At 39.5% G+C, this 27,044-nt stretch overlaps 4 protein-coding genes across 16 annotated transcripts; 2 read left to right on the top strand and 2 right to left on the bottom strand.

Annotated features, from left to right (window-relative positions):
- Positions 1-215: 215 nt before the first annotated feature.
- Positions 216-3,682, top strand: LOC106748860 (probable histone-binding protein Caf1). Of its 2 annotated transcripts, none has more exons than XM_014627771.1 (5): positions 216-382; positions 1,418-1,916; positions 2,097-2,354; positions 2,626-2,953; positions 3,215-3,682. In XM_014627771.1, exons 1-5 carry the CDS (start codon positions 361-363, stop codon positions 3,392-3,394), a joined length of 1,287 nt encoding a protein of 428 aa, XP_014483257.1. In that variant the 5' UTR covers positions 216-360; the 3' UTR covers positions 3,395-3,682. The 2 variants fall into 2 exon arrangements, with proteins under 2 accessions (XP_014483257.1, XP_014483256.1); XM_014627770.1 differs by lacking the exon at positions 216-382 and adding an exon at positions 453-784.
- A 31-nt stretch (positions 3,683-3,713) lies between these two features.
- Positions 3,714-16,718, bottom strand: LOC106748859 (slowpoke-binding protein). Of its 10 annotated transcripts, none has more exons than XM_014627768.1 (9): positions 16,633-16,718; positions 11,421-15,105; positions 7,608-7,771; positions 6,615-6,880; positions 5,924-6,218; positions 5,423-5,514; positions 5,212-5,337; positions 4,477-4,550; positions 3,714-4,193 (listed from the first exon to the last, which is right to left on the bottom strand). In XM_014627768.1, exons 2-9 carry the CDS (start codon positions 11,771-11,773, stop codon positions 4,088-4,090), a joined length of 1,476 nt encoding a protein of 491 aa, XP_014483254.1. In that variant the 5' UTR covers positions 11,774-15,105; positions 16,633-16,718; the 3' UTR covers positions 3,714-4,087. The 10 variants fall into 10 exon arrangements, with proteins under 10 accessions (XP_014483254.1, XP_014483251.1, XP_014483250.1 ...); XM_014627765.1 differs by lacking the exon at positions 16,633-16,718 and adding an exon at positions 16,448-16,526; XM_014627764.1 differs by lacking the exon at positions 16,633-16,718 and adding an exon at positions 16,240-16,326.
- Positions 15,954-20,339, bottom strand: LOC106748862 (melanoma-associated antigen G1-like). 3 transcript variants are annotated; one of them, XM_014627772.1, is made up of 7 exons: positions 20,093-20,339; positions 19,534-19,886; positions 19,240-19,405; positions 18,974-19,068; positions 18,766-18,897; positions 18,400-18,544; positions 15,954-16,773 (listed from the first exon to the last, which is right to left on the bottom strand). In XM_014627772.1, exons 1-6 carry the CDS (start codon positions 20,100-20,102, stop codon positions 18,458-18,460), a joined length of 843 nt encoding a protein of 280 aa, XP_014483258.1. In that variant the 5' UTR covers positions 20,103-20,339; the 3' UTR covers positions 15,954-16,773; positions 18,400-18,457. The 3 variants fall into 3 exon arrangements, with proteins under 3 accessions (XP_014483258.1, XP_014483260.1, XP_014483259.1); XM_014627774.1 differs by having other exon boundaries at positions 18,974-19,065; XM_014627773.1 differs by lacking the exon at positions 15,954-16,773 and adding an exon at positions 18,188-18,260.
- A 1,480-nt stretch (positions 20,340-21,819) lies between these two features.
- Positions 21,820-25,509, top strand: LOC106748839 (adenylate kinase 8). Its single transcript, XM_014627718.1, has 11 exons — positions 21,820-21,915; positions 22,112-22,238; positions 22,647-22,735; positions 22,865-22,961; positions 23,065-23,166; positions 23,342-23,463; positions 23,573-23,750; positions 24,123-24,241; positions 24,500-24,609; positions 24,687-24,861; positions 25,243-25,509. The coding sequence occupies exons 1-11, from the start codon at positions 21,820-21,822 to the stop codon at positions 25,507-25,509; spliced, it is 1,482 nt and encodes a 493-aa protein (XP_014483204.1).
- Positions 25,510-27,044: the final 1,535 nt, after the last annotated feature.

Here is a 27,044-nt window from a genome sequence, read left to right as displayed (position 1 = left end):
CGGCGTTCTTACAATTTGCATTTCAAAATTCGCAGGTAAGAAAATTCGAGAAAATTCTATTCATAATTGTGCACGAAGTGAAGTACGTTACATCAGCGGCTCTGATTCGTGCGTTTCGTCGAACAGTCAAGACCTGAAAATACGTACCAATCAGATTGACGAATCGCCGTGCATTCGTCGAGCGCTTCGTTCGTTCTGCGCGATGTAAACGCGGCTTGCTCTCCGCGGCGGCTCGAGTAGCGTCTCATCAAAGTCGGCACTCGGCTTGCGCTTCGTGGATTTTTGGCGGGCCGGATTTTCACTGGTGGTATTGTCTTCGTGCTGGACCATTGACGATTTAACGAACCGTGCGCTGGATAAATGATGACAGACAAGGACGGGGGTAAGTATACGCTTATATTTGTTGTGACCCGTCGAACGCTCCCGCTCGAATTACCTTCCGGTGAATAAACATAAATAGTTGCTCGAATATGCTCGAAAGGACGCCCTTCGTCTCGGCGATAAACAACTTCGTCCCTCCCCTCCTCCCCCCGTGCACGGTCTTTTCCTCGGTAGTCTTCGAGAGAAGTCTGCCGAAAGAAATTCGAAAGGTGGTTCATTTCGCGGCGATGCCGAAACTTTCGCGAGCCGGCTCTCGAGCACGTTGCTCGGAATACGGTTAACATTCGCGAGCGCGCTACAACCGAGTCGATAACTTTGGACAATTCTTGGCGACCGCGTTTTAATGAATGATAGATGGATTCGTTTCAAAATCCCTACTTGGACTTGGGTGTAGATCCTAATAGTAAGTGTTTCGAAAAATTATCGCGTTGCAATGTACCGAACAAAAATAGATATTTTAATGGTGATGGTGGTGGTGATGACGATGATGATGATGATGATTGATGATTGATGATTGATCATTCGACTTCGCGTGAGATTTCTGTAACCATGTGTGATGGTAAAATGTTAATTTGAGGATGGTTTAGATATATATTATGTTAATTTTAAAGCGTGTATTATACTTTTTTATTATAGCACATACAATTACCATGGAATAATATGAATTTATGTGCACAAAAGAAATTACAAAGGAAAAATTATATTAATATGTACAGTTAAGTTGATATAGTTGATATTTGAGACAATTAGAGGATCGTTTCTTCGGATACCAGTTCCACCTAGTAGATGTTGAAATAACGCACGCACACATATATAACAATTTTCTTGCTATTTAATTTTAATTACAATATTTAGTTAATACCTATATATTCATTTGATATCGTAGTTACTTATATATTTAGTTAAGCACTATTTAATAGAATTATTCAGCTTGAGGCTTCATTTACTTCGAATCAAGTATTACCTGGTCTCCTTCGTACTTGTATGCACCTGATCTGATATAATATAAAACTTTTAAACTATTGTTTCCTTTTAGAAACTTTCGACGATGCGGTCGAGGAACGTGTCATTAATGAGGAATACAAGATATGGAAGAAGAATACTCCATTTCTGTATGATCTTGTTATGACACATGCTTTGGAATGGCCTTCTTTAACAGCTCAGTGGTTACCGGATGTTACAAGACCAGAGGGGAAGGATTATTCTGTACACCGACTGATCCTAGGAACTCATACCTCAGATGAGCAGAATCATCTACTAATTGCTAGCGTACAATTACCCAATGAAGATGCACAGTTCGACGCGTCTCATTATGATAATGAAAAGGGCGAGTTTGGAGGGTTCGGATCTGTTAGCGGGAAGATCGAGATAGAAATCAAGATAAATCATGAAGGCGAGGTCAACAGGGCGCGTTATATGCCACAGAACCCTTGCGTCATCGCTACCAAGACTCCATCGAGCGATGTGCTCGTGTTTGATTACACTAAACATCCTAGTAAACCAGACCCGAACGGGGAATGTCATCCGGACTTGAGGTATTTATATGATTTGTTGAATAGTTGTGTTCAAGCGTAAATATAATCCGATTATAACACGCGTGTTTGTGTATAATCACATAAATCATTTTATCGACGTAAATATATGATAAATCGATCTCGTGGCTCGTACATCAGCACGACTGCCGAAATGTTTACATTTTTTGTATCTCGAACCAGGTTGCGTGGACATCAGAAGGAGGGCTACGGTCTTTCGTGGAATCCTAATCTCAATGGATACTTGCTTAGCGCATCTGACGATCACACGATCTGTCTGTGGGACATTAACGCGACTCCAAAAGAGAATCGCGTTATCGATGCGAAAACCATCTTCACGGGACATACCGCTGTGGTTGAGGATGTTGCTTGGCACTTATTACATGAGTCCTTGTTCGGCTCAGTGGCTGATGACCAGAAGTTGATGATTTGGGATACTAGGTAAAATCAGTTGAAATAAAGAATACATAAATCAGGCTCTCGGGATGTACAGTCCTTGGATTCATCGACTTTTTAAGTCTAACAATTTTTAATCTCGCAACTACTTATCAGTGCCGGCTTTCATTGGCCTGAAACCAATTTCGTTATTCTCGCGCCTTGTTATTTATTAATCACGAGTATACTTTCGATATAATCGTTACCGTCTTTAACTACGATCGATACGTCCCTAAAAAGGTGCGGCATTTTTAACATCTTGAAATTTTGTACACAGGTGCAACAACACCAGTAAACCAAGTCATACGGTCGACGCTCATACTGCAGAAGTTAACTGTCTCAGTTTTAATCCGTATTCTGAGTTCATACTCGCCACCGGCAGCGCGGACAAGACCGTAGCCCTCTGGGATCTGCGTAACTTGAAGCTCAAACTGCACTCGTTCGAGTCACATAAAGACGAAATTTTCCAAGTTCAATGGTCACCGCACAATGAAACGATATTGGCGAGCAGCGGCACGGACAGACGATTGCATGTATGGGACCTCAGTAAAATTGGAGAGGAGCAATCCACTGAGGACGCCGAAGACGGACCGCCTGAGCTTTTGGTAATTACGCGGACAATAAGTGGATACTGTTTCTCAATATATACAACCGATGATATCGCCCACGTTTCAGCAGAATTTATTCATTTTGCAACCGTTGCGAGTTTTCTCAGCTGAGATTGGATTATTCATTCAGATCCCGAGGAATAATCCAAGCATCTCGGCGCAGAAAACTTCCAACGGTTGTAAAACAAACGTTCCGCCGAACGCGACCATTACGTCTGTGTACGGTTTATTTATAAACATTACGCGCGACTTTTGCAGTTCATACACGGCGGGCACACCGCAAAGATAAGCGATTTTTCGTGGAATCCTAACGAACCCTGGGTTATATGTTCCGTTTCCGAGGACAACATAATGCAAGTATGGCAGATGGCGGAGAACATCTACAACGACGAGGAACCAGAGACGCCCGGAAGCGAGCTTGAAACCGGTGGCTCATAACGCATTAAATAATTTTATCACGCCGCTCGCGACCGGTATCAACACGCAGGTTATGAAATCTGGATTACGTTATACATCCGACATCTCAGTGTGTATTTTTCGGCGACAGATGTTAAGGATTCCATTTCCAAGGAATTTACTTTTCGTCGATCTCGCTCGTTTGCTCGGGCGAATGAAACCGGTGCGACGTCATTTCTCTGTCATGGCGGAAGCTCAAGTAATGTTAGGAGATGTCAAGTACTTTTTCTACTTCCTTTTAAGAACGATCAATAAAGAAGTGACCACTCAGTGCGACTTGCGCTTCTTCCAGTTTCCTTTATTGCCATTTTTCCATAATTATTAACTCGTTGTCGTCAAAACTGTTTTCTCTTGCGATAGCGATAGCGAGGCAGGTTCGCATTTATTTGCTAAAAAGCTGTCGGGGAGAATCGTTTGAGAACAACTCTGCGCGATCGTCGATTGCGTGAAACGCAAATGCGCGCGAAATTGACCGCTCGTGGTTGCCGCATTGTACAAATTCATCCGTCGTGCAGGAGCGCGCTTTTATACACGCTAATAAAATCAGCGACGGGACAATCGTTTATTCCTTGGCACACTGCAAGGTACAATAGGAACGTGCATTCTTACTCAAGATAAAATATATAGTGTATAGTGTATACGTATAATTTATGTATATAGAACTTTGTTCCCACATTATAAAGCCGTTTGTGAAAGCTCGTTGTATATCTGCGTGAGTAGAGAGTCGTCGTACTCGAGGCTCCTCAGCGACGTCATGTCGGCGCTGTCGACGCTCGCGATTCTGCAAGAGGAAGTAGTGCAATTGAACATCGGTCGTTTCTACGTCTCACCACGTAGGGTAAACTGGTATATTCGTTAATTGACGGGATTAAGTGATTGATCGTTCATTACCAAAATCTGCGCGTTAAATGGACATCGCTTATAGAGCGTGTCTTATGCCAGCTGCGCATGCAAAACAAATTATTTGCGAGAAACGTCAGCCAAGTCCGTACGAACAGATATGGACACTCGTATATTTGATACACCGTATATTGTTACTCGAACTCGCGAGAGACAAAACTTACCTTTTCCCAGCATCTTGCCGTTTAATGCCGTCGAGCAGACTCATTATAGAGGGTGTTAGGGTCGGACGAAATACCTGAAACGAAACCGCGTTATAAATGCGGAAAATCGAGAATTGATGATTCGGATCGGGTGGAACATGTATCGAAGAATCAAAGTCTCGAAATTCGGAAACGAAAATAATTTCTTTCGAAAAATCGTCATACTGAAATTCGAATAACATGGAAATACTCCGAAATACAATTTAACCGGAAACATTCATTTGTGTGTGTGTGTGTGTGTGTGTGTGTGTATGTGTGTGTGTGTGTGTGTGTGTGTGTGTGTGTGTGTGTGTGTGTGTGTGTGTGTGTGTGTGAGACACACCTATGACCTCGAAATTATATATATATATATATATATGTACATATATAGGTTCTAGGTAACAATCCATGTAGATTCCTACGTGGGTTTTGAATATCCTACATAGATTCACATGAGTTTTTTAATTTATTTTCGAGGGAATCCACTTGGAAATTTTCAACAGGGCCGATTGTACAACTTAACATTTCTATTTCGGTAAAATTATATTTCAGGAGATGATCCAACTTTTTATTTATTATAACTCTTCATTTATTATAGTCATTTATTACAACTTTCGAGGAAATTGCCCCACTTTTTAAGATTCAATTTCATTTCAATATATTTTTTTCGGGACAATGCATGTCCACCTTCGCGCGAAATGTATTTCTTGCACTCACCGTTACGGCTGCGCATCGCATTTCGCGGAGGTCGATGTTCCTGAAGAGATCATGGATGAGCAACTCCTCTATGCTGGCGAAGTGATTATCCGATTCCGCGAATATCAGTTCCAGAAATCTTATCACCTGCAATAAGTGCGAAGTGCGAGCGAATTTTTTTGTGAAACGTAGCGGTTACACGTCGCGTCATGAATGTATAATTGATCGATACCTGCGGATATATCTCGATGTCCGATAATTGGGTGGCGGACGGCCTGAAGGTGCACAATTCGTAACCGGCGCACATTTCGAACAGCATGTGACCTGAAAATGCGAAAGGGAGAATTCATCGTGCGCGAAAAAACTATATGTCTGTGAGAGCTATTGTGAAATGCTATTGCGAAAGCTATTCGAACGATGAGCTCTTCGTATTCGATTCATTTTAAATTGCGATTGGGAGTTTTCCCGCGATGAGAGATGTTGGAAAATTCATCGCGAACGAAATGAGATTCCAGATCATTGCATTTAGATCGAATCTATCGAAAGAGATGAGGAGGGAAAACAAATGGGAGAACGGTAATGCAAAACACGTGTTTCTCTTAGCGAAAATATAATACCTCGTGCGAGTTGATTTGAAATCCAATTAAAATTGTGAAATTATATTCCAGCGGAAAAGTTCACACACGTCGTAGGGAGATCGATTAAAAATTCGATTAAAACCTCCGCGACCCACCGAAACATATGATATCGATCGAGCTGGACTGCGTTAATCGGGACGTAACGATGGGATGTATGCGACTGGTGAAGCCCAGAAGAGTGTTCTCCAGGCCGGCCAGCCTCGCGACGCCGTTCTGGATCACCACGTTGCCCGAATGCAAATGCGTCACCGTGGGGAATCCGCGTTCCTTCAGGAAGATCAGCGCCTCTAATATCTGACGTCCCATTCGTTGCACTTGCGGCAGAGTCAGCCCTTTGCCGCGCGACGCGTACTTGTGACTCCAGTCCTCGTTCCAGCAATTCCGCTCGATCTGTTGAATCACGACATTATGTATTCTCGCCAGGACATCTCTCCTCCCGCGGGAACCGGCGTACATCCACCGGAGAGCTACCGAAGAACTACAATTTGCGGGCAAGATAAATCTGCGCAAATTTATCTACGTGGTGGAGAGAATAAATAGCAGGATCGATCTTCGTTCAACTCCACCAGGCGGATTTTACCTCAACGAAGAATTTTAATTCTCACCGTTTAACTACCGGGTCTAACCTGTCTAATAACGCTTAATGAAGATGGAGGGAAGCGGAAAGAGAGGAAGCTGGCTGGAATCCTTATTGATGAAAAAACTGTGACTTGGAAGACGAAGCTACACGGTTTCGGTAGTTCGTGGAAGTTGCGCGCGCCCGCGTATCGGGGATAAAATACTCACGCTATATATCAGATCTTTGAGGCTGCCTTGGTTGATCGGCTGCACCAGAACTATGTACGTCTGATCCTCGTACTCAACAAAATCGACGGTGAACACGGGACAGATGTAGGGGTGTTGCAAGGCTAAAAACAGGTTGTTCAGAATATCCTTGGTGGACGGACAGACGCTCAGCGGGCAGTTCCTGTTCAACGGTACCAGAGTCAGCAGCCTGTCGGTCTTCAGCGAAGTATCTCTTACCATGAACCAGTACTTGTCCACTCTTGATCCTAAGGTATACATTTTGGTTCCTTTTAGGGAGTATTCAACAATTATGTCACATCGTGAGGGGAGGAAGAATGCGCGACGGTCTGTGATAGCGGGAAGGGGGGAGTAAAGACCATAGAACGTCACCTTAAATGACATAATTTGTAAATATGATAGTAGTGTGCAGTCTAAGTGGAAAAATACTTTGTGACGAAATTGTGAAAGGAGAAGAGGAGGGGGAGTGAAAAATATCCAAATTTAGCATGACATAATTGTTGAATTGCTCCTTATAGGTAAATTTTTTTTTATTAATTTCGTTAATATATATATTTGCAGAAACTCTTATGAAATATTCTTCGTAGATGAACATTCTTTTCTCAATGAAATGAATCACGGTAAACGAGAGTATTTTTTAGTCATTAAATGTAAAAGATTATTGGAAGTTATCAAAAATGTAAAAGGGTTGAAAGTTCCTGAATAGAAAGCGCGGGTTATTAATTTTCATTGTTCTATCGACAAATTTTCTCCCCCTCTTTCTCTTTCTTATTTTATAACTCCATATCTTCTTTATTATTGGCAAGTTTGTCTTTTCCTTTACTTCTATTGCTTTTATCCGGTTACGATAAAGTTTCGCTGTGGGATTTCGCGAATGGAGAGAAACGTGACAGTTTCGGGACAGCTGGCAGATCTCAATGCGGCACTTGAGCGGCCGATTCGAGCGGGCGGGATCAAGAGCGAGTATCGGCTCACCGATGTTACTAAGCTGCTTGATGAGGGCGAAACGCGGCGTTTTCTCGATGTAATCCCGGCAGATTGATAAAGCACGATCCCTGGATCTCTTCTCCATTTCTACGTACTCGACCCCGTCCTCGCCCGCCTTCGATCCGTGATTCAGCGCCGTGTAACGGCCGTTTCTGTCAGATGTTCACGTGAGATCTCATTAACAAAATAAATACGAAGACGATGGCGAGAGTCGAATAAACATTCACTTTTAGGTTGAGCGTTAATTCCGTTTTTCCCTTTCTTTTTTTGAAATTTCAATGACAAGTTTGTCATTGAATAATTCGAAATCGATCATTCTTCAGCAAAAATATCGGGGAAGAGCATCGTTTATCGCAGCTCTCCTATTTTCTTCACATTAGAACCTTAGCATAATGACTAATTTATCGATTTAAGACAACGTTTTATGTCTTAAGTCTTTGTCTTTGTTTTTAAGTAACACACAATGATTATCTTATGTCTTGAGTCTTAAACTAAAAAGCTGTGCTGTTCGTGATTAATAACATACCGTTGTATAATAAAAAAAACGAAACAAATGATAATTTAAATAAAAATTTAGGACATAAGACATTGTCTTAAAATCACGAGTTATGAGAATAATTCTGCTGAGGCCTTTACATATCTTCGTTATTAATCTTCCGATTAGGAACCTATCAAAGTAAGATCTGCTTGAAATTAATTGGAAAGGGATATGATTTCGTCATCCACTCGTTCCCTTCAAGTTAGTCCGCGAAGAACGTTCCTTTTTGTTCCGCCATCGTAACAAGGAAAACCTCGACGTTTCCGCCAAGAAAAAGATCGACTTCAAATGCAGCAGCCCCGCTGCATTAATAATGATTCATGTCATCAAATTAAAATTAGGATCGCGTTACGCTGGTTAAAGCTTCATCGACATCCACGAATATATATATATATATATATATGCACACTTTCTCGAGATCTTCTCTCAACTTGCCGAGAATGCGACATCGCTCTTTGTGTACCTCGAATGTTATATATGAGAGACGTTCTACCTGTCGTCGAAAGGTACCGTGCAGTTTCGCGTGGTCGATACCGCTCGCCTAGACAGTTCCTGTGCATTATCATCGCGTCTCAAGCGGCCCCAAAAGCGGTTTAGATTCGCGAGCCACGGATTACGGTGAAGTCGCGTGCCACTAACGTGCCACGTTGCTCTACGACTGCAAAGGATTTCATCCAATAAGAAGACCCGTACAAAACAACCGTATTTCGCATCGTATAGTTACAGTCAGCCTTTACACGGCTTGCGCTTCCACGGGATAATCGAATTAACGACTATCGCGATCTATACAGAATGCCCCAGAAAACACTGTTGCTCTCGATTAGTGGACGACGAAGAGAGACGAACGACTGACTTTCTACGTCTGTAATTTTACGGTTATACGATTCTCCGAGAAATTAGTCGATATATTATATAAATTATGATTTCTACAGCTGTAATCTATGTTTATGACTATGATCCAGGGTTGGGTAATAATTAGTTATTTAGTTAAAGGTAAAAAGGTAAAGTTATAATAACTTTAAATTTAACTAAGTTGATTTTAAATAAGTTAATTTTTATCTTAAATTAGTTAATTTAAAACTTTAACTTACTAACTTCTTTTTTATACAAGTTAAGATAATTTATCAATATTAAAATTACTGCAACTGTTCACAAACATAAAATAAGGAGAAAATAAAAATTGTCGATTTTTTTTTTCTTCGAGCTCTACTGTTTTTCTCTCGTATGGAATCCTGAGCATAATATAGTCGATATTTTCTTATAATAGATTACTTTTTTTTATTTAATATAAATTTAATGTACAATTAAAAAGTTAATTATGCAAAAATATATATGTACACATACATATACATGGCTTTGTATAATTAACTTTTAACTTTAATTAATTTAATATTAACTTTTAATCAAGTTTATTTTTTGTTTAGTCAACAGTAACTTTTAACTTAACTGAGTTAATGCTATAAGGCCATTAATTTTTAATTTAATTCAGTTAAAAACGAAAAATAACTTTTATCCAACCTTGTTAAAATCTAAACTCTATGGGAACTATAATTGAAACTCAGTAACTTCGCGGTTTGATGACTCTATGCTTCTCTATGACTTCGTAATTCTGTATTTCGATTACTCCGCGACTATTCTATTTCCGCCGTGACTCCGTAATTTCGTAACTCTGCACTTTCATAATAACTTCTTTAAATCACGTAGCCAATTCTAAATTCCAGCTGACGTGGAAAATGTTCCGAGGATTCCGGTGAAGATTCCGAGACATTCTGTATATTTAAACGCCATTACCTGCGCACGGGGACTCGAAAGTTTCCATCCACCCGGTGGCGGATTTCTGCCGAGAGATTTCGATGCTCCGGCTGCATAATATCGACCGGATACTTTCGCGGGTATCGATGTAACGATAATCACGCGTTACTGAACTCGCGATGATGAAGATAACGACATTTGCCTGCGTGAAGGCAATAAGTGCTACGTTTCCAGCGGTTCGGACAGGTCTGATCGTAGTTTACAAACAGAGACGGCCGGTCGATGACGTGAGTGCGTGATACAGCAATTGATTTACACGGCAATGTTCAATCGCGCGAGTCAGCGTATTCGGAAAATTGCCGGCGAAACGGCGACAACCGACGAAACGCATCGATTCCTCCTTGATGCAACAAGTAACAACGGCGAGCTAATTGAGAAGAGCGGCATATATCGGTACACAATTCTCGAGAAGGTAAATTTGCTCGTTGATAGATTACTATATTGAGAAAAGTTATAGTTATTTTTGCCCCAACTACATGCTTTTTACGGTTTTAACTAACAAAATCCCAGCAAATACAGCAATTAACAATAACATAGCATGAATGTTATAATTTCCTCTTCAACAATATAAATGCAATATAATGCGCGTGTTATGTAACAGTTACATATGGAAAGAAAAGTTTAGTTGTATCAATCAGAGAGGGAACAACCAGATGCAGATTTTGGTTGAAGGAAAGGAGGAATTTCTGGTTACAAGAACCACATTTGGGTCATAAAAATAAAAAAATTTTGTCCCCTTCAACCAGAACACGTCTGGTTGTTCCTCTTCTAGTCAATGCAACCAGATTCTTTTTCCGTGTGCGTATTACGTTCCGTTATATCGCAACGATGTAACTGTTACATATTTGTGTTTATCGGGAGATCTCCTGACTATAATTCTTACACAACGATGATTATAGTTACAAATACGAAATAGTTTTCTCTCGGTGTACGCGACTCGACTTATACGGGACATAATTCATACACAACAACGGAATCCGGCGACACGTTTACCCTCCACCCTTCGCATTCTTTCTTTCGTCGACGACGCCAGGTAGCAGTGACGTCAATATGACGTTAATATGACGTCAATATGACGTCTTCTTCACTTTGCTACCCGAAGAGATTCTTTCTAAGTCTCTAGAAAGTTACGGTTCAGACTCGACAATTCTACGACTTCCGATCGCATAACTCGCAACTCTCCACTTGGAGCTTTTTAACCTTCCAAGTCGCGTAGACTCTAGACCTTTAGACCAACAAATTCCATTAGAAGCTATACAGCTGATTATAAATTCACTCTACGCTGCTATACCCATCGTTTCGGAACAGTAGAACTTAAGGTGAACCTCGCTTTATACCCGGAGACCAACTTGCGCACACTATTTGTTAACTCCTCAACCGGCCGGAGCGTCCTGGTTCGCGAGCTTAAAGCTACCGGAGTGTACGCGCGTATCCATTCCTCTTATACCCACTTGATGTCACCCTGGTCCTTGTATCCTCGCGCCGCCGACACACGGCTGAAGAGCAGCTTCGCCAAGTTGTCGAGCTTGTTCGCCAGCTGATGGCCCTTGTCGTCTTCGCTCTCGTCGTCCTCGGTGCTTACGCTGCGGCCGCGTCGCAGGGAGCCCCGTGCCGACATCATCGCCCTGGCGTTCAGTTCAGTGGCGCTCTGAGTTCTGCGATTGACGGCGCGACGTCGCCGACGGCTGCTCGAGTGGCCGCTGCGGTGTTGGCAGAATCGGTCATGACCGGTCACCTCCGACTCGCGGCCTCTCTGCCCGTCGCTCTCGTCCTTCTTGTTCAGGCTCTGGTAGAGGTTGAACATCGCGCGGCTGTCCTTCGTTCGTTTCAGGCTCGAACGGCGAAGGTGGTTCAGTTACGGCTTGGTCCCCTTGGCGAGTCTGAAATCCCTTCTCAGTCGTTCGTGTTCGTTTTAGGACAACCCGCTTCCTCGTGGCCTCGCGAACGAGGCTCGTTGAAATTTGTTATTTTTCAGCTATTCCGACAATGTCCTCGAGACGTTCGAGTTGATGCATGAAGATGGAAGAGAAACAGCAAAACCGACGTATTATCTTGTTTTCGGCTCTGAAGCCCGGTTGAAGGTGTAAGATGAAAATTAATGTGCATGGGTGCAACTAAAACTAAACTAAAGCGACGGTTTTATATCAAAATATATAATAGTCTCATGAAAATTATTACATATTTCCTATTTGCAAATAACTATTTTTTAAGATGTTTGAGGACTAACGCTTCTGGAAATTATCCGGTAAACATCACCTATCAATAAGGTAACATCAATGTTATAATTTCCTATTCAACAAGGTAATTGTTTCATAACATACGCGCTACATTGCATTTATATTGTTGAGTGGAAAATTATAATATTGATGTGTTATGTTACTGTCAGTTGGTGTTTACTGGATAGGTCTTGAAACCGACAAAGGCAAGGACTTTTCAGCCAGAAATGAGGAATTGAATCAACATCGATGCGTCAATGAATGGTCGATGTCGAACAGTCGATATTTTTATCATTTTCGATCTTACAACAAAGATTGTTTTCATATAAATTGAACAATTAAAAAAAATTTATGTAAAAAAATTTATTTCAAGTCACAAAGAAGTTGAAGAAAGCTCTAATCGGTTGTAACAACAGGAGAGAATTACAAGAATATAGGCAAGATAGGTAAGAGTCACAATATAGGTAATCGTCGACGTCATTGTGTTAAGTTGTCATTACATTAATTTCCGCTCCATATGATTGTGTTTGCGTTATTTCCAACATTTGTCAACATTATGTCATTACAGTATTTCTTGAAAGATATAAAAATACATTACCTTTACAGAAAAATATTACCGGCTATGATAAATTGGCCAGTGACAAATTATCGTTGCTCAGTAGCTTTATTATTCGTACGTACTAATAAAACTACTGAGCAACAGTAATTTCTCATTGGCCAATTTATCACAGCCAGTAATATTTCCTGTGAGGGGTATAAGTATAACGCCTCAAAATATCATCAGGGTACATTAATATCAAAAGTTCTTGTTAGGTCGTAGAAGTGAAGCAACATTATTCACGGTTAGATAAAGGATGGATAACCACTACAAGACCGAAACCACGAAAGAATTCATTAGGAGATGAGAAGATGCAAACAATAAAATGGCAGTCTTTTTTTACTTAAACAAAATCTAACATTAGTTTGTTTTATCTAGTTTGCATCAACGCAGTTTTGTTGCAAATAATATTTTGCAATTATAGTAACTAATATCGACTGGTGGAAATTTAGGCTGAATCGAACTGTAAATTTCGACTGTCGATAGACTGGTACGATCGACGTCAATTCGACTTTTCGTTTCTGACTTTATCAGACGGAAACTCGGTTGTAGGAACAGGAAGATTCCTGTAGAAAGTTCCTGCTCAGTCTATTGCTTTCAGTTGTCTCAAGCGAATTTTCAATCAGCTGAATGTTCACACGAGCGTGCTCACAGTCACGGTAACAAAGATATTTCTTGTCACCGAGTTTTCATCTGGCTCCCATTCGGTTGCAGGAATTTTTCCATATAATCGGATATCGCTCCATCTTTCATGAGCTTCGTTCGAAGTACGATTAAAAAGTTGGAGCGGCGCGGCTGTTTGTTCATCCTTCGGAAATGCAACGAGATATTTGAGGCGGAATATCGCTTGATGCGATAACTCGTGATAATTCAAACCGTACCCGTACTGGATTATTTTAAGAATCAGATTCGAAGGTATTCAGATATTTAATTAATTCATTCGTCGTTCTTCGCCGAGGTGGAGAGGCTTCATTTCCGTTTCAACGATAGAGAGAAAGAAAGAGAGAGAAAGAGAGAGAAGAAAAAGAACATTACGCCTTCTAACTTCGTTGTAATTGTCAGCGTTTACGCGGGCGAAGGAAAAACGATGAAAGATAGGAGGAAAAACCTTTAATTAACTCGTCGGAACGTTTCGCCGATGAATCGTCCCTTTTAATGACCCTTACTGGGATCTCGACTTTTTTCTTCCACTGACCTTCCATTCCATCGTTCTCTCATTTGAATCGAAACAAAATTGGGAATCAACGTCGCGGTAGATACACCGGGATGCATTATTAAGGGCGGGATCGCCGCTATTAATACCGCTCTCGCGATTCCGAATCGATAGCGGAGCGAATAAACGCGTCGCTCTTCAACGTCCGATCGTTTGTCAGCGCGTACAGAATGTTTTGCAATGTGAAATATCGAGGTCGCGCGCTCTTCGAGTTCCGTTATTCACGGAGAGAAATGTGATATATGACTTCGGGAAGAAAAGTATCTTCAATCCTGAGAGCATCAGAGGCGATCGAATTAGCGTTTTTCTTCGTGACGATCTGTCGCTCTCGCTGTCTTTCGCGCGTCTCTTGTCCCTGTGACGCGAAAGACACTAAGAACGACACGAACGTGTAACTGTATTTAAAACGAAATCCTGTTAACGCGACGACTCTACGAGAAAGTGCTCTCCATTAAATTTTTACAACCGCCCAAAAAGTATATATCGATCGCATGACACATCGCGTCACAACAAGCAGAATAGAAGTTAATTATTTCGGTCATAGTTTTTGTCACATCTTCCTCCTTTCTTCCTGCTTTGGAATTTAACGATTTTTATCCCGAAATCAATAACATTACTTTTATATCCACAAGTGAACAAGTATTATTATTATTCATAATTAATGGTAATATTGATAACAAAATAAGTTCAATAAATTATTCAGAGTCACGTTTAGTAATCAAAACTGTTAATTTCACTGAAATTCAATCTTCCACCATATTTCTCTCTCTCTACCGTCTATTAATTTTATTCATATATATATATATTTCTTCGGAATAAATTATTACGAAATATTAACTATGATCGATTGCTCACGCTTCTTATATTGGAGTTCAATCATTCTCAGCGCAGTTCGTGTCAATAATGTCGAGTGCTGATGATCGATCGCAAATGATTCGGATTAATTGTCCAACTTACCTTCAGCGAAGTCGCGCGCTTCGACGCGTTGTGTCTCCTCGTGAAAGTATTCGACGAGATTTTCGTCGAAATATCACAGACGATCGTTTGGTCCGCAGAATCGTTGGTCGTCGAAATTTCTGCGCGCGTTGCGCTATTAGGGACGTTTAAATCTAAAAGGACATGATTTTTTAATATGTAATAGAACAAAAACAGAAGTAAAACACTCGTCTACTCGTATCGTTTATATCTGTCACATTACTAAAGAAGACTGGTAAATTTTGACGTTTCCAAATGGATGGAGACGCTTTACTTTCGCACAGTGTCGTTATTTTTATTTTTGACGAGAGAAAAGATCGCAATCATAGATTCGCACACACACACACATATATAAAAATAGATCATATATTAATTAAGATTATATTATACATATATATAATCCGACACGAGTAGACTTGTGAAATTTTTTCAAGCGCGCTCGAAAATACCGATGTTTTTGCGGTATCGCGACTATTCAGTCACAACAAATCAATTTATACGAACATTTATGCGACATGTCTAATAATAATTAGTCCAATTAGAGACGCGAAGAGTACGTACGAACACAATAAAGGTTATTCTGTAACAATTGTTCGAGAGAGAAGGTACATTTCGACAATAACGAAGTATCGGGAGCATCCCCGAGCGTTACTCGGCAACGAGCGCGCGATATACATTCATCGGTCGATAGTTCAAACACACAAACGCTCTTCCTTGAACGAAATTCTATGAATGCCAACTTGTCGAATAAGTTCCCCACGGCAATGGCGGGCGGAAACGCGACGATCGTCGGAGTTCGGGAGAGAAATTCGGCATTACCATAATTCTCTCGTACGATAATTCGCGCGCGGATGTCGAAAGGGCGCGTCCTGAACCAAACGTCGGGCGACCTATAATCGATATCTACGGAGCAATCGATACGATGAGGGAGAACGACGCGGGCGAGGATATCACCTGTCCACCTGTTATCGCGCGATCGTTCCCACATTAACGAGGCTGGTGAAGATACGAGTAACGATTTGACTTCCAATCAAACGCATACTTTTCACGCGTATAAAAAAGAAAAGTCGTCTCCACACGCGAATCAAGAAAGAACAACAGAACGTTTATATTCGTGGGGAAAAATCGTGAAAAAAAGAAAAAAAAAAGAAGAGAAAAATCACCACGCTCCCCCGCCGCGAGATAAGGAAATCGTATCTCCGTTTATCGTCGAGGAGATGAGCGTTCGATGCGGTCTTGATTTTTCCCGCGGGGAAAGTGCAACGTACTCGAAGTTAGAGTTTCACCGAGCTATCGACCGCGTACTCGAGAACAGCGGGGCAGTGTGTTGACGCACGGGGCGCGCGCGAAGTCGCGGATTTGCGTGCACGCGGCTCAGCCGCGGCGAAAATCGCGACGCGTCGCTACGCGACGGTGGTGATGGTGGTGGTGGTAGTGATGATGGTGATAGTGGTAGTAACGACGACGATGACCCACGGGACAGACACGCGCGGGCGAGCGAGCGAGCGGCGCTCGGCGGCCGCCGAACAGCGAGGCTGGGTGGACACTGACAGGAGTGGCGCGCCGCCGATCCAGGCGACCGACCCGGCGCGACACAGATTCCGTTCGCGCGGAGCGGCGCGGCGAGACGCGCGAACGCGGAGAGGGTCGCGCGCACGCACCCTCCTCCCTCCCTCTCTGCGCTGCTGCTCCTCGTCGCCGCTCGTAAGGGCGTAAAAGGCGAGGTAAACGCATGGACGTGGCCCACTAACTCCGTCCGAAAGAAATTCGGCGAATTCGCCGGCTGACTTCCGGAGCTCCGCCTGGAACACACGAGTTCTGTTTTTTATATTTTGCGGACGTAGTGCGGCTCGTGCCTCTTGCGGCCGCGGGATAGCTCGAGTCGGGATGATCGTGCAAGCGGACGTGGAAATACGATCGTGAAATCGAGAATCTGTAATCGAGGATCGCGCCCGAGAATTTGTTAAATTGTACTTTGTCGTGAAACTTGAAAGCGGGTTGATGCGAGTTTCCAGGGGTGAGAGGATGGTAGAAGTTGCTGTTTAATTTCGATATTGACCGGACGTAAATTAAAATTCAAATAATTACCGCTCGTTGCAATCGGGTGAACTAACGTAATTATCATGCGAAAGGTCTGATCTGTTACATACGGACGGCCGGACTCTGCGAGGTATGAATTGGGGTCGAGATATTTTCGAGCAAATAGAGAATAACAGATTATAGCACGTGCGGTTCGCGCTAACGGACGGTGATTCGGGTTATTCCGCGCTTTAGCTTGAACTTGAAGACCTCGCGTGAATTCTAATCCCCGCAGTTTTAAGGCTTTTTTAGGGACGGGGAATCTGTCGGACGAACGTAAACAGATCGATCTGGAAATACGTAGCGCGATTTAATCAACGTTCGTTTTAAGGAATACGGGATTTAGTACGGACAAGCGGGACGTACACTACATGTGATGTGTAACAAACGCTTGTAGATTAGACTGCTTGTGAGTACATTGTTCGGTCTCGATTGCGTCGAAACCTCAGATCAGAACTTGCATATAAAAACCTATCAATACACGAAGACGAGTTAAATGGAAACTTTTACAATTTTTTTTTTCATAATTTATTGAACAAAAGCGGCACATAACTGTATCATTTTTCTACGTAGTTTCCGTTATGTTCGAGACAAGTATTCTAGCACTTACAAGGTATAGGGAATCTTTACAAAAACTGTTCTTATGGTTACGTGAGCAACCACTCATGTACCAACTGTTGCACCTTTTCGTCGGACATGGAAATCTTCTCTCTCATCGCCCTTTTGAGTGGTTAAAAGATGTGGTGATCACTATGTGCGAAGCCTGGCGAGTACGACGGATGTGGGAGACATTCGAAGTGCAAGTCTTGGATGGTTGCAACCGGCAGTACACGGTCACATCGGGCCGAGCATTGTCACGTTGCAATAAGAGACCGGTACTCAGAAGTCTGAGTCGTTTGGATTTGATTGCAGGTCGAAAATGATTCCTAAAATCTGTGTACGTGGTACTGATGATAGTGTTCCACCTGGGTATGTAGCGCTCCAAAATTAAATGATATATATATGAGTTGCGCACGTGAGCACAAGAATTTTTTTAGAAGAATTCATGCACTTTGTAAGTGTCGTAGGACTTGTCATGAACACAATGGAAACGTAGAAAAATGATGGAATTGTGTAACACTTGTTCGATAAATTATAAAAAAATATATTTAAGGCTTCCATTTGATTTTTTCTCTCTCACTCTTGTGTATAAATTCATACATCTTATGTTCTATAAATAATAGTTTTTAATAAAATAAAATTAATTAAAATAAATTAAAATTTAATAGTTAATAGTTTTTAATAAAATAAAATTAATTAAAATAAATTAAAATTTAAAATAATTAAGAAATAAAGAAACAGATACGTACGTTCACTGGAATCATATGTAATTGTACGCAATGTTCTTTGAGCATTATGTTCGATTTCCTATGTTGCTTCTCGTCCTTTTAGTCGTTCTTGCTCCTTCACAGCTTTGTGTTGTAACTTCCACTTATTTAGAGACATATCGTATATCTGTAATTCATAATGCTCGTTTATCAAATATCTGCAAATAACCTATTTTTATTCCGTGTGAGATATTTTAAGTATTAAAATTAATACTTGGATTTCACACAATATTAGTAAAATTGCGTATACATAATACCGATAGAAATAGATACATAGATAGATGACTGATAAAAATAGATAGATATACAGATATCATTAGGTGTATTATAAATTACAATGCTGCTTACAGTTGCGACAAATTCCAAAGCGGAACGAAACGTGATCTCATTTAGTGCACGACAGCCCCATTTGTATTCAACCTTTGTTGGATCATTTTTATCTGGTATTATTTTCTCGAGATATCTCTGGTTTACAAAATCCTGTGTGGAAATATGAGTATTGTTAAGTACACAAAATTGCATCAATCACATGTTTTGGATTTGCGCTTTTACTTACAACCGTCACCAACTGCTTTACGTCGCCAAAGTATTCATGTACATAGTTGTTTTGCGTTACGATGCCCAGATTGCGAAGGAAATCCCACAATACTTCTGAAAAAAATGTCAACCGTTATATTGAATTTGCAAACCTTTCTTTAATGTTTAGTTAAACATATCTATTCATATCTATTCATAAAACTTTAGTGAATAATAATGTGGTTTGCAGTAATAGAAGATTCGAAACGAAACAAGCAAACAAGATTCTCAGGTAAGTAAAATCACCTTCTTTGGACGATTCACCGATCATAAAAATGTGCACAAGCACAAGAAACAACAGTGTCTGTGTATTAGCACTTTTCTTGAAATTGAGATGTGGAAGATAATTGTTAACTTCATTCACCATTATGTACTTATTCCCCTCAACTTGTATCAGCCTATATCCGAAAACCTTTAAAAGACCTTTATGAATTTCACAAGTTCAGATACAACTTAACCAAGGTTTTAAAACAATTTGCTTTATAGAATAATGATTTAATTCTGTAGTTTAGTCAAAATAGCTGAAATGAGCAAGCGTACCATAAATAATTGTGTCTCTACTTCTTTCATAATTAACTGATAGTCCTTAGCATTACATTGTATGTTTTTAATAATATGGGACTTTAGTATAGGATGTTTGTTTCGATCTGCCATCAGCAGATATTTTATCACTCCACTGGTCATCTGCATTTTTTCTTGCACCTGCATGTTTTGCTGTGACGATACGTTTTGTGACAATATGTCCTGCGAGTTTTGCAATAATTTGTTACGTGTGGAACTTCTATTGCCATATTGACGTAGTGATTGGTTAGCTTGACTGCTGGGACCAGGTTGACTTTCGTTGCCATTGCTCTCTTTTCTTTGGATGTTCTGAGAGGCCGGTGTTTTTTTAGCTGCAACACACATACATACAATCCTCATTATTTAATTATAAATAGAAATGCAATCATGACAACAATATCATCATGGAAATTGAAGGTAGAGGATAAAATCTGTAATCGTAGAAATTGTATACACATGCTTTGGATTTTGGTCTGGTTTAGATAGTACCAGATATATAAAGCACTCATTTCACGTATTGTTATAATAGAAGATATACCTCTATTCATTTTGTAACAGGTGTAAGGCTGGACGAGTGTAACTTTGAAGCTGATTTTCTCAAGTGATGCGTCTTTCGAGACGATCGGATTGATTTATGTCTCTATTTGTTTTTATCAACAGAAAATGTTCGAGATTCGTTTTGGCGGTACAAGACTGTGTACTGCCTAAATTCACGTGTAAATGGAGAAAATACTGTTGAGAATCACTCCCGCTTTTTCGACAACTCTGCATGGGAATTGGTGGGGATGGACGGTGAATCGATGTTCGATTCTCTCTCTGGAAAGGATCGATTATCTCCTCGATGTTTTCAAATGTCCGAGTGAGGAGTACTTGCGTTAATAATTTGGAAATAAAGACATCTCCGACCTGTTGTTTGAGTTGTACTATTTGAAAACAAAAAGATACTTCAATCTGTCATTAAGTCCTACTATTGGAAAATAAAATATCGTCTGATCTGCCGTTGAAAAATAAAAAAATTCTGACTTGCGTTGATCGCACGCCTCGATTTTTCGATTTTTCGATACAATGGCGACTTGTTAGGAAGTGGCTAACACTTGTTTGACATGCATTCCACTTAACGCTCATAACGATTGCGAATATAGTTCTGTCTTTGTTTAACATCCAAGAGAAACAAGGATAGAACGATGCTCGCGATCGTTGCGAGCGTTAAGTGGAATCTGCTTCTAGTGTCATCTGGCGTATCATGAAGAAACTTTGTCCTCCGAACGGGTTTGAGTCTCGGCTAAATGGAGTTGAGTCATCGGCCCGGTATTCATAGGTTGTGGTCCGATTCACGTTTAGTTGTAAGCGTCATTCTATCTTTATTATTGATTGATAAATGAGATAGAATGTCACTTACAGCGCTATAAATGTGAATCGGATCGCAGTCATAGTCGGATCTTATATTTAAGACCGTCTTAAGTCTTCATCTTCGGATATTCCGTAGCCAATAAAATGAGCCGTAAAGCATCTAAAGATAAATTTAATCACGACGGTCTTAAATATAAGGTTCGACTACGAATACCGATCTTAGCTATGGAATCTCCCTCTTTTAGTTCCAAAGTCTCCGCTACGAGTCGCTACTATTAGTACTGTAAATTCGAAATCATATTACCCGGGACGTACCGTATATATGTACACGGATTCTTAATATACGTTCATACATTTTTTTAAGTTCATGAAATATCAAATGTATGAAGAATGTGCGAAACGGAAGTTTACGGGCATGTATTTAAATCTTGTGTATTTATATTTATAATAAAATATAAATTCGAAGTCATGATATGAATCAACAATAAGTCACACAGTCGGACTTTTATTTTTCAAGTAGTATGTTCAACAATAGATCAGAGATTCTATTTTTTAAATAGCATGACTTATTTATGAATTCAAAAGGCTTTGATTTTTAAATAATATGATTTGATGGCAGGTCCGAAAGATTTTTTATTTTTAAATAACACGCGATTCAATAACAAATCAGATAACTTATTATGCAAGGACAACACTAATGTAATTGTGGCAAATTGTATTTCAAATAATAAGAAGTCAATATTTAATAAGAAGTCAAACGCAATTTGTATAATACGTTGTGTAATAAAGGAAAAGAGTGGTTCTTATCAATATACAATTGAAAATCGCGTGCTACTTGAATATAAATGTATCAAAGCAGCACGTCATAACGTATGTTATTTAACCTGACATTAATCAATCACAAAAATTACGAGAATGTGCGACTTTGAAACGATAATAGGAAGACTATCGACCATTCCTTTGGATTTCGTGCCTTATATGGAAAAGCACAGATTATATGAATTCTTTTATGTAATTAAAACGTGTCACATTAATTATTATCCACCCAAATATATTTCGTTAACATTAATAATATACTTTGTTTATTTTATGTATTGTTACATATAATATTATTTCTGTTCTTTTCCTCTTCTATGTGGTTCATAAGAAAGAGAAAGTTAAATATGACATTTAAAATAATATGTAACAAAAATGATAACATCCATAGGAATTAGTGACCCAATTACTGATCCAGCAACCAGAAGATCCTGTGGTATTTATGAAACAATGTATTCAGCACGCTGTACAAAAACGAGATATTCCCAGAATTATTCTCATAGCTCCTCCAAACTTCGGTAATATATTAAGAAACACGCAATTGATATATTGTTATAGTTATGAAAATCTCATACAGCACAAATGTTCAAAAAGACATCCTAGAGACATCCTAGAAATATATGATATCTTTTGAACATATGTACTGTATGGGATATTTCTGTGTGATAGAATATTGTATTTGTTTTCATTAATATTTCTAATATATTCATAAAACGTGACATAGGGGAAAAAATAAGAACAATATATATAAAGTTCTAAGAATATTTTCAAAATATACCCCATATAGCAAAAATATCCAAAATATATCATTAGGATATCTTAAAGATATTATGATATTTATATGATATATTTTTGGCATTTTTGCTGTGTGGGGCATATGTATTTTTTTCAAAATAAGTGAAACGGAACTTCCTACTGATACGCAGATAGAATGGCTCTTGGGAATGTTCTTCAGGAGGAAATAGGTGTTCGTCCTATCGTCTTGGAAGATCTTTGCACCTCATCTCCTGTAGAAGTACGTCGTTATTAGTAATCGATTTTTCATTAAAGTGCCTCACAACACGATAAATCGCGCATTTATTTTTATATCATCATGCGAGTGACATTGGTTATATATTATCTCGATAGAAAGCATATATTTCAGACTACGCGTCAATGTTTCGACGTCGATGAGATCGCGATGAGATTGAAGAAAACCTTAATGTCGGGGATACTCCATGAATCCGGATGGGTGTTAGTCGGTAATTTTGCTTGCGTAAATTAGAAAAAATGTTTATTCCATCGGACGAAATAACTTCCGAATTATTCCTAAGAGACAAATGAGTGATTCTTTTTTCCACGCAGATATACCGAGAAGCAAAAAGGAAGCGCGCGCATTGCAACGTGTCGGTGTGATACCCACTCACGTCATACAAATCGTACTACCGAATGCCGGAGACGAGAAAAGTAACTTCAATCGAATTTATTGTTGTGCTCGTTTTCACCGTTGAAGTGCGACCATTCGACAGATTTTGACATTTTTTCATTCCTCTTTTCATAAAAAATATTAACGGAGCTAAATATTATGTTCTGACTACCTAATTATGAATTAATTATAAGTGATAGTTTTCCCTCCTCTTAGAAAAGATAGGCAAGTGTGATCAAGCTTCTCACAAATCGCGCTTATTGTCAGAGGACGCGGAACAACTCGAATACAAGAGAACTCTTCGAGGTCTGCGTGAAGCTTATGCTGATATCTTGATTGTTAGTTGATCCGGCAATCTCTTTTCTGGGAAGTCGAAAACAATGAATGGCTTATTTTATCCTGAATTTAATCATCACGAGATCGATTCGACGGACAATTTCTCTTCAGGGAGTACAAGCTGCTGATAAGACGATTCAAGAGTTGGGCATAGATTGCGCGAAATTGACGAAAATCAGAAAACACTGCGGCGCACCGTCGCTCTTTCGCATTGTCCTTATAGGTCCTCGAGGATCGGGCTGTCACTCCTTAGCAAAGCACATATCTGAAAGATTCAATCTCGTACACGGTAATTCCGAAATTAATTCATACTTCTCTAGATACTATCGCACATTTCTCCGTTAAAAAAAATTAGGTGGGAATTCGTATAGGAAATATGGAATCCTACGGTTGCTCCTATTTGTGCCAAAAACCTCGAACCTAGATAACAATTCTAGTGGATTATCATGTAAATTTTTACACATCATGCAGATTCTTATATGGATATTTAATATCTTATATGAATTCACACGAGTTTCCTGGGAGGATTTCCATAGGAATCTACAAGGAAATTTTTAACATGGTTATTATAAATGTATTTTATATCCTTCCATATCCTTTTTTATTTTTCATTTCGCCAGTCGTACCAAAATCTTTTATCGGACATTTCGTATCCCTACAGTCGACTTTAATTATATCCTGGATCAAGCGTGTTCGCGAGAGTCGGCTTTAGGTGAGGTTCTACGATTATGCAAGCATAAGTGCGGAGCAATGCCGAAGATAAAAGTAGAAATTGTCGAGGTACAACGCCAAAAATAAAATAAAATTTGTTGCGTGATAGCTTCTCAAATATTAAAGTTAAACATTAAAATAAAATGGTGACTAATTTGTGTGAGTGATTTAGTTTTGATTTTCCTATAACGAAGTGGCGATATACGAATTTTTCGATAAAAATCTAGATATATTGAACTTATTTACTTATTCGAGCCTGTACACGTGGTTAATATTTCAAGTTTTATTTCAACGTCCTGTCGCACAACTGTTCGTTGTTATTTTCAGAAATACGTGATAGGATCCGAGTGTCTCAAGAGAGGGTGGATTTTGACTGGCTACCCCGTTACCGTGGAGGACTTCAAGCTGTTAGATATGATTTCTACACCGCCTAACAGGTACCATTCGAAGAATGTGTGTGGTAATTTTAAGGATCTCCCGCGGTAAACGATGCGATTCTTAAAAATACGTTCAGAGTGTTCGTTCTCGATGTGGACGCTGAAACGTGCAAACGGAGGCTCTTAAATCGTCGATACAACGTTACTACTGGAAGCGAGCATAATCTCATCTCGAGTGATTTTCTGATGACGCTTTTAGGCTGCAAATTAGACGTTCATCCGAAAGATCGCGAGGAGGTCGTTGAACGAGACGTAAGCGCTTCGTTTTCTCCTCGAATATAATTCACATAAAATATAAGGAAAACCGAGGCATTGTGAGGTAATTTTTTGAATTGCTTGGCTTGTGGAATTAATGGTTTTTGAGATACTGAAAAATTATGACACTGTATTATCCAGAAATCCTTATAGTACCAGTAGCAATGGACAGGTTTTTTAAAACAACTCTTTCCTTCATTCATTACCGTAATTATTTTTTATTTTGCGAATGTAGTATCTTTTCAACTCATTATATTAAAAAGAGGTGAATATTACATTTTCCTTTCACCGTCTCTTCTTATATGTTGCAATGTATATTTGAATTGAAAACTTTGCACGTGCAATTCTAACTTCCTTACTGTTAATTGTTAAACATAGCTTCAAGAATACGAGAAGAATATAAAGTCTTTAATGAAGTATGCGGGGGAAACGGCGACCATAATAAACGCGAAGTGCGAGAGAAAATTCGTGAGAGAAAAAGTGGAAGCCTGTTTAATGCGACCGGCACCAATTGCGAAACCTAGAATTCCGCAACCGCCCCCTATTATTAATCCGATGGACGTGGAATTTGATCCTGACGATGAACCTGATCCAAGTGTTTTCAACGATATTCGAGCACCGGAGCCAACATTTTTTTTCATTTAACGATATCACACACATGCATACACATACACATCCACACACAAGTCTAAATAACTCTTGTAAAAGGTAAACGAACGAAAAGAAATAAATAGAAGTTTGTTTTATGTGATTACTCGATCTTTTGCTCCGAAAATTTCATAATATTTTCTACTTTATTTTTTCTTGAAGATTACATTTTAAAATGATATCTTCAAAAAAATCCATTTGTCTGTTTTTGATTTGTTAAATTTTTCCTTTCAATTAAGGTAAACGAACTCTGGAAACAAGGAAGAGCATCCCCCATCCGTACCTAGAGAAGGACAATATTATGGGGTGCGTAGCTCTTGACGACGAGGGAGCGAAGCGGCAAAACGGGCGCGCTCCTTGAAAATCCTGCAAGCCTGGCATACGAAACATCCCATCTTCGCGACGTCATGGCGTGTAACGTCACATATAAATGACGAAATAGGTTATGACGATGTAACGTTACGTAACACGACGGGAGCGGTGACGTAACGAGATCAAAGTGCCGTCACTTCAGCGTCACAGAAGCGACAGGAACGGATGTAACTTCCTCGCATCGGATACATGTCTCGAATTATCTCTATATTATTTATGTGACTTAATCTTACGATTGGAAAGCAAGTTACAGTCTAAAGTATTTGTACGTGTGCTGCGTGTACAAAATTACACAATTTTATCATGTGAAAATTTCACTGATCAACAAATATTGTGTAAAGTTTTAATTTGTGCCCGCGTTAAGTTCCTTTTATGTCTGTCTTCTTAATTAAATTTTCTTAATTTCTTACTTTTTTTTAAATATAGAAAAGGAGAGACAATCTAAGCTGAAAGATTTAGAACGATTACCTTTGAATACAAATTGCGTAAAGCAAGTCACGAGAGAGATACATTTATCTTACGATTTGCGTTGTTACCATTAAGACACGGGAATTTACGGAGAGACGTAAGACTCTTTATGATATTTTCCCGTAATGTACGTACACGTTTTAGTAATCCAGATATACTGCGAGATATCGTTCAATCCATCCCTGGCACAAGCAAAGATGACGTAGATGGTGCGTCAGCCTTTTCAGGCAGAGTTGGAGCCACGGCTATCATCCTCAAGCGAAAGTCAAAAACTATCCTTCGCTTGTACTCTGCTTCTCTCCGCATCAAAACATACATATAAATATATAAATATAAATATAAATAAATAAATATATATATATATATATATATATATATATATTTATAACCAAATATATATATATATATATGTGAATATATATATAAAATTATTATGATTATTATTAAAAGATAAACTCATGAATTTTCCCAATTGTTTTCAGAAATATTCCAATTATTTTCCTAAACATTCCAATTAAATTAAAAATTAAATCTAAATAAATTTACGTATAGCGATACCACGATTCATTCCAGACTAACGGGAACGATAAAATCGAACGGTATGAATAACTACGTCGAAGTTACTTACTAAAAGTTGACGTATGTTTTAGATTTTTCTCCGCTCTACTTTCCGCGGTATTGAACTTTCCATT

Source organism: Dinoponera quadriceps, unplaced genomic scaffold (genome assembly GCF_001313825.1).
Source record: "Dinoponera quadriceps isolate SergipeBrazil2010 unplaced genomic scaffold, ASM131382v1 scaffold1889, whole genome shotgun sequence".
Taxonomy (NCBI): domain Eukaryota; kingdom Metazoa; phylum Arthropoda; class Insecta; order Hymenoptera; family Formicidae; genus Dinoponera; species Dinoponera quadriceps.
This window is presented reverse-complemented; position numbering and strand designations above follow the sequence as displayed.

Excerpts from the sequence above, each read along its gene's own strand:
- LOC106748860 (XM_014627770.1), top strand. The coding sequence starts at position 736 with ATGGATTCGTTTCAAAATCCCTACTTGGACTTGGGTGTAGATCCTAAT. Across the intron at positions 785-1,417 it reads CTTGGGTGTAGATCCTAATA|AAACTTTCGACGATGCGGTC; the intron begins GTAAGTGTTTCG and ends GTTTCCTTTTAG. Across the intron at positions 2,954-3,214 it reads ACGGACCGCCTGAGCTTTTG|TTCATACACGGCGGGCACAC; the intron begins GTAATTACGCGG and ends CGACTTTTGCAG.
- LOC106748859 (XM_014627768.1), bottom strand. The coding sequence starts at position 11,773 with ATGTTCAACCTCTACCAGAGCCTGAACAAGAAGGACGAGAGCGACGGG. Across the intron at positions 6,881-7,607 it reads CAAGCAGCTTAGTAACATCG|GATCAAGAGTGGACAAGTAC; the intron begins GTGAGCCGATAC and ends TGTATACCTTAG. Across the intron at positions 5,338-5,422 it reads ACATCGAGATATATCCGCAG|GTGATAAGATTTCTGGAACT; the intron begins GTATCGATCAAT and ends CACTTATTGCAG.
- LOC106748862 (XM_014627772.1), bottom strand. Across the intron at positions 19,406-19,533 it reads TAGAGACACAATTATTTATG|GTTTTCGGATATAGGCTGAT; the intron begins GTACGCTTGCTC and ends GGTCTTTTAAAG. Across the intron at positions 18,898-18,973 it reads TAAAGCAGTTGGTGACGGTT|GATTTTGTAAACCAGAGATA; the intron begins GTAAGTAAAAGC and ends ATTTCCACACAG.
- LOC106748839 (XM_014627718.1), top strand. The coding sequence starts at position 21,820 with ATGTGCGACTTTGAAACGATAATAGGAAGACTATCGACCATTCCTTTG. Across the intron at positions 22,736-22,864 it reads GCACCTCATCTCCTGTAGAA|ACTACGCGTCAATGTTTCGA; the intron begins GTACGTCGTTAT and ends CATATATTTCAG. Across the intron at positions 24,242-24,499 it reads TAAAAGTAGAAATTGTCGAG|AAATACGTGATAGGATCCGA; the intron begins GTACAACGCCAA and ends TGTTATTTTCAG.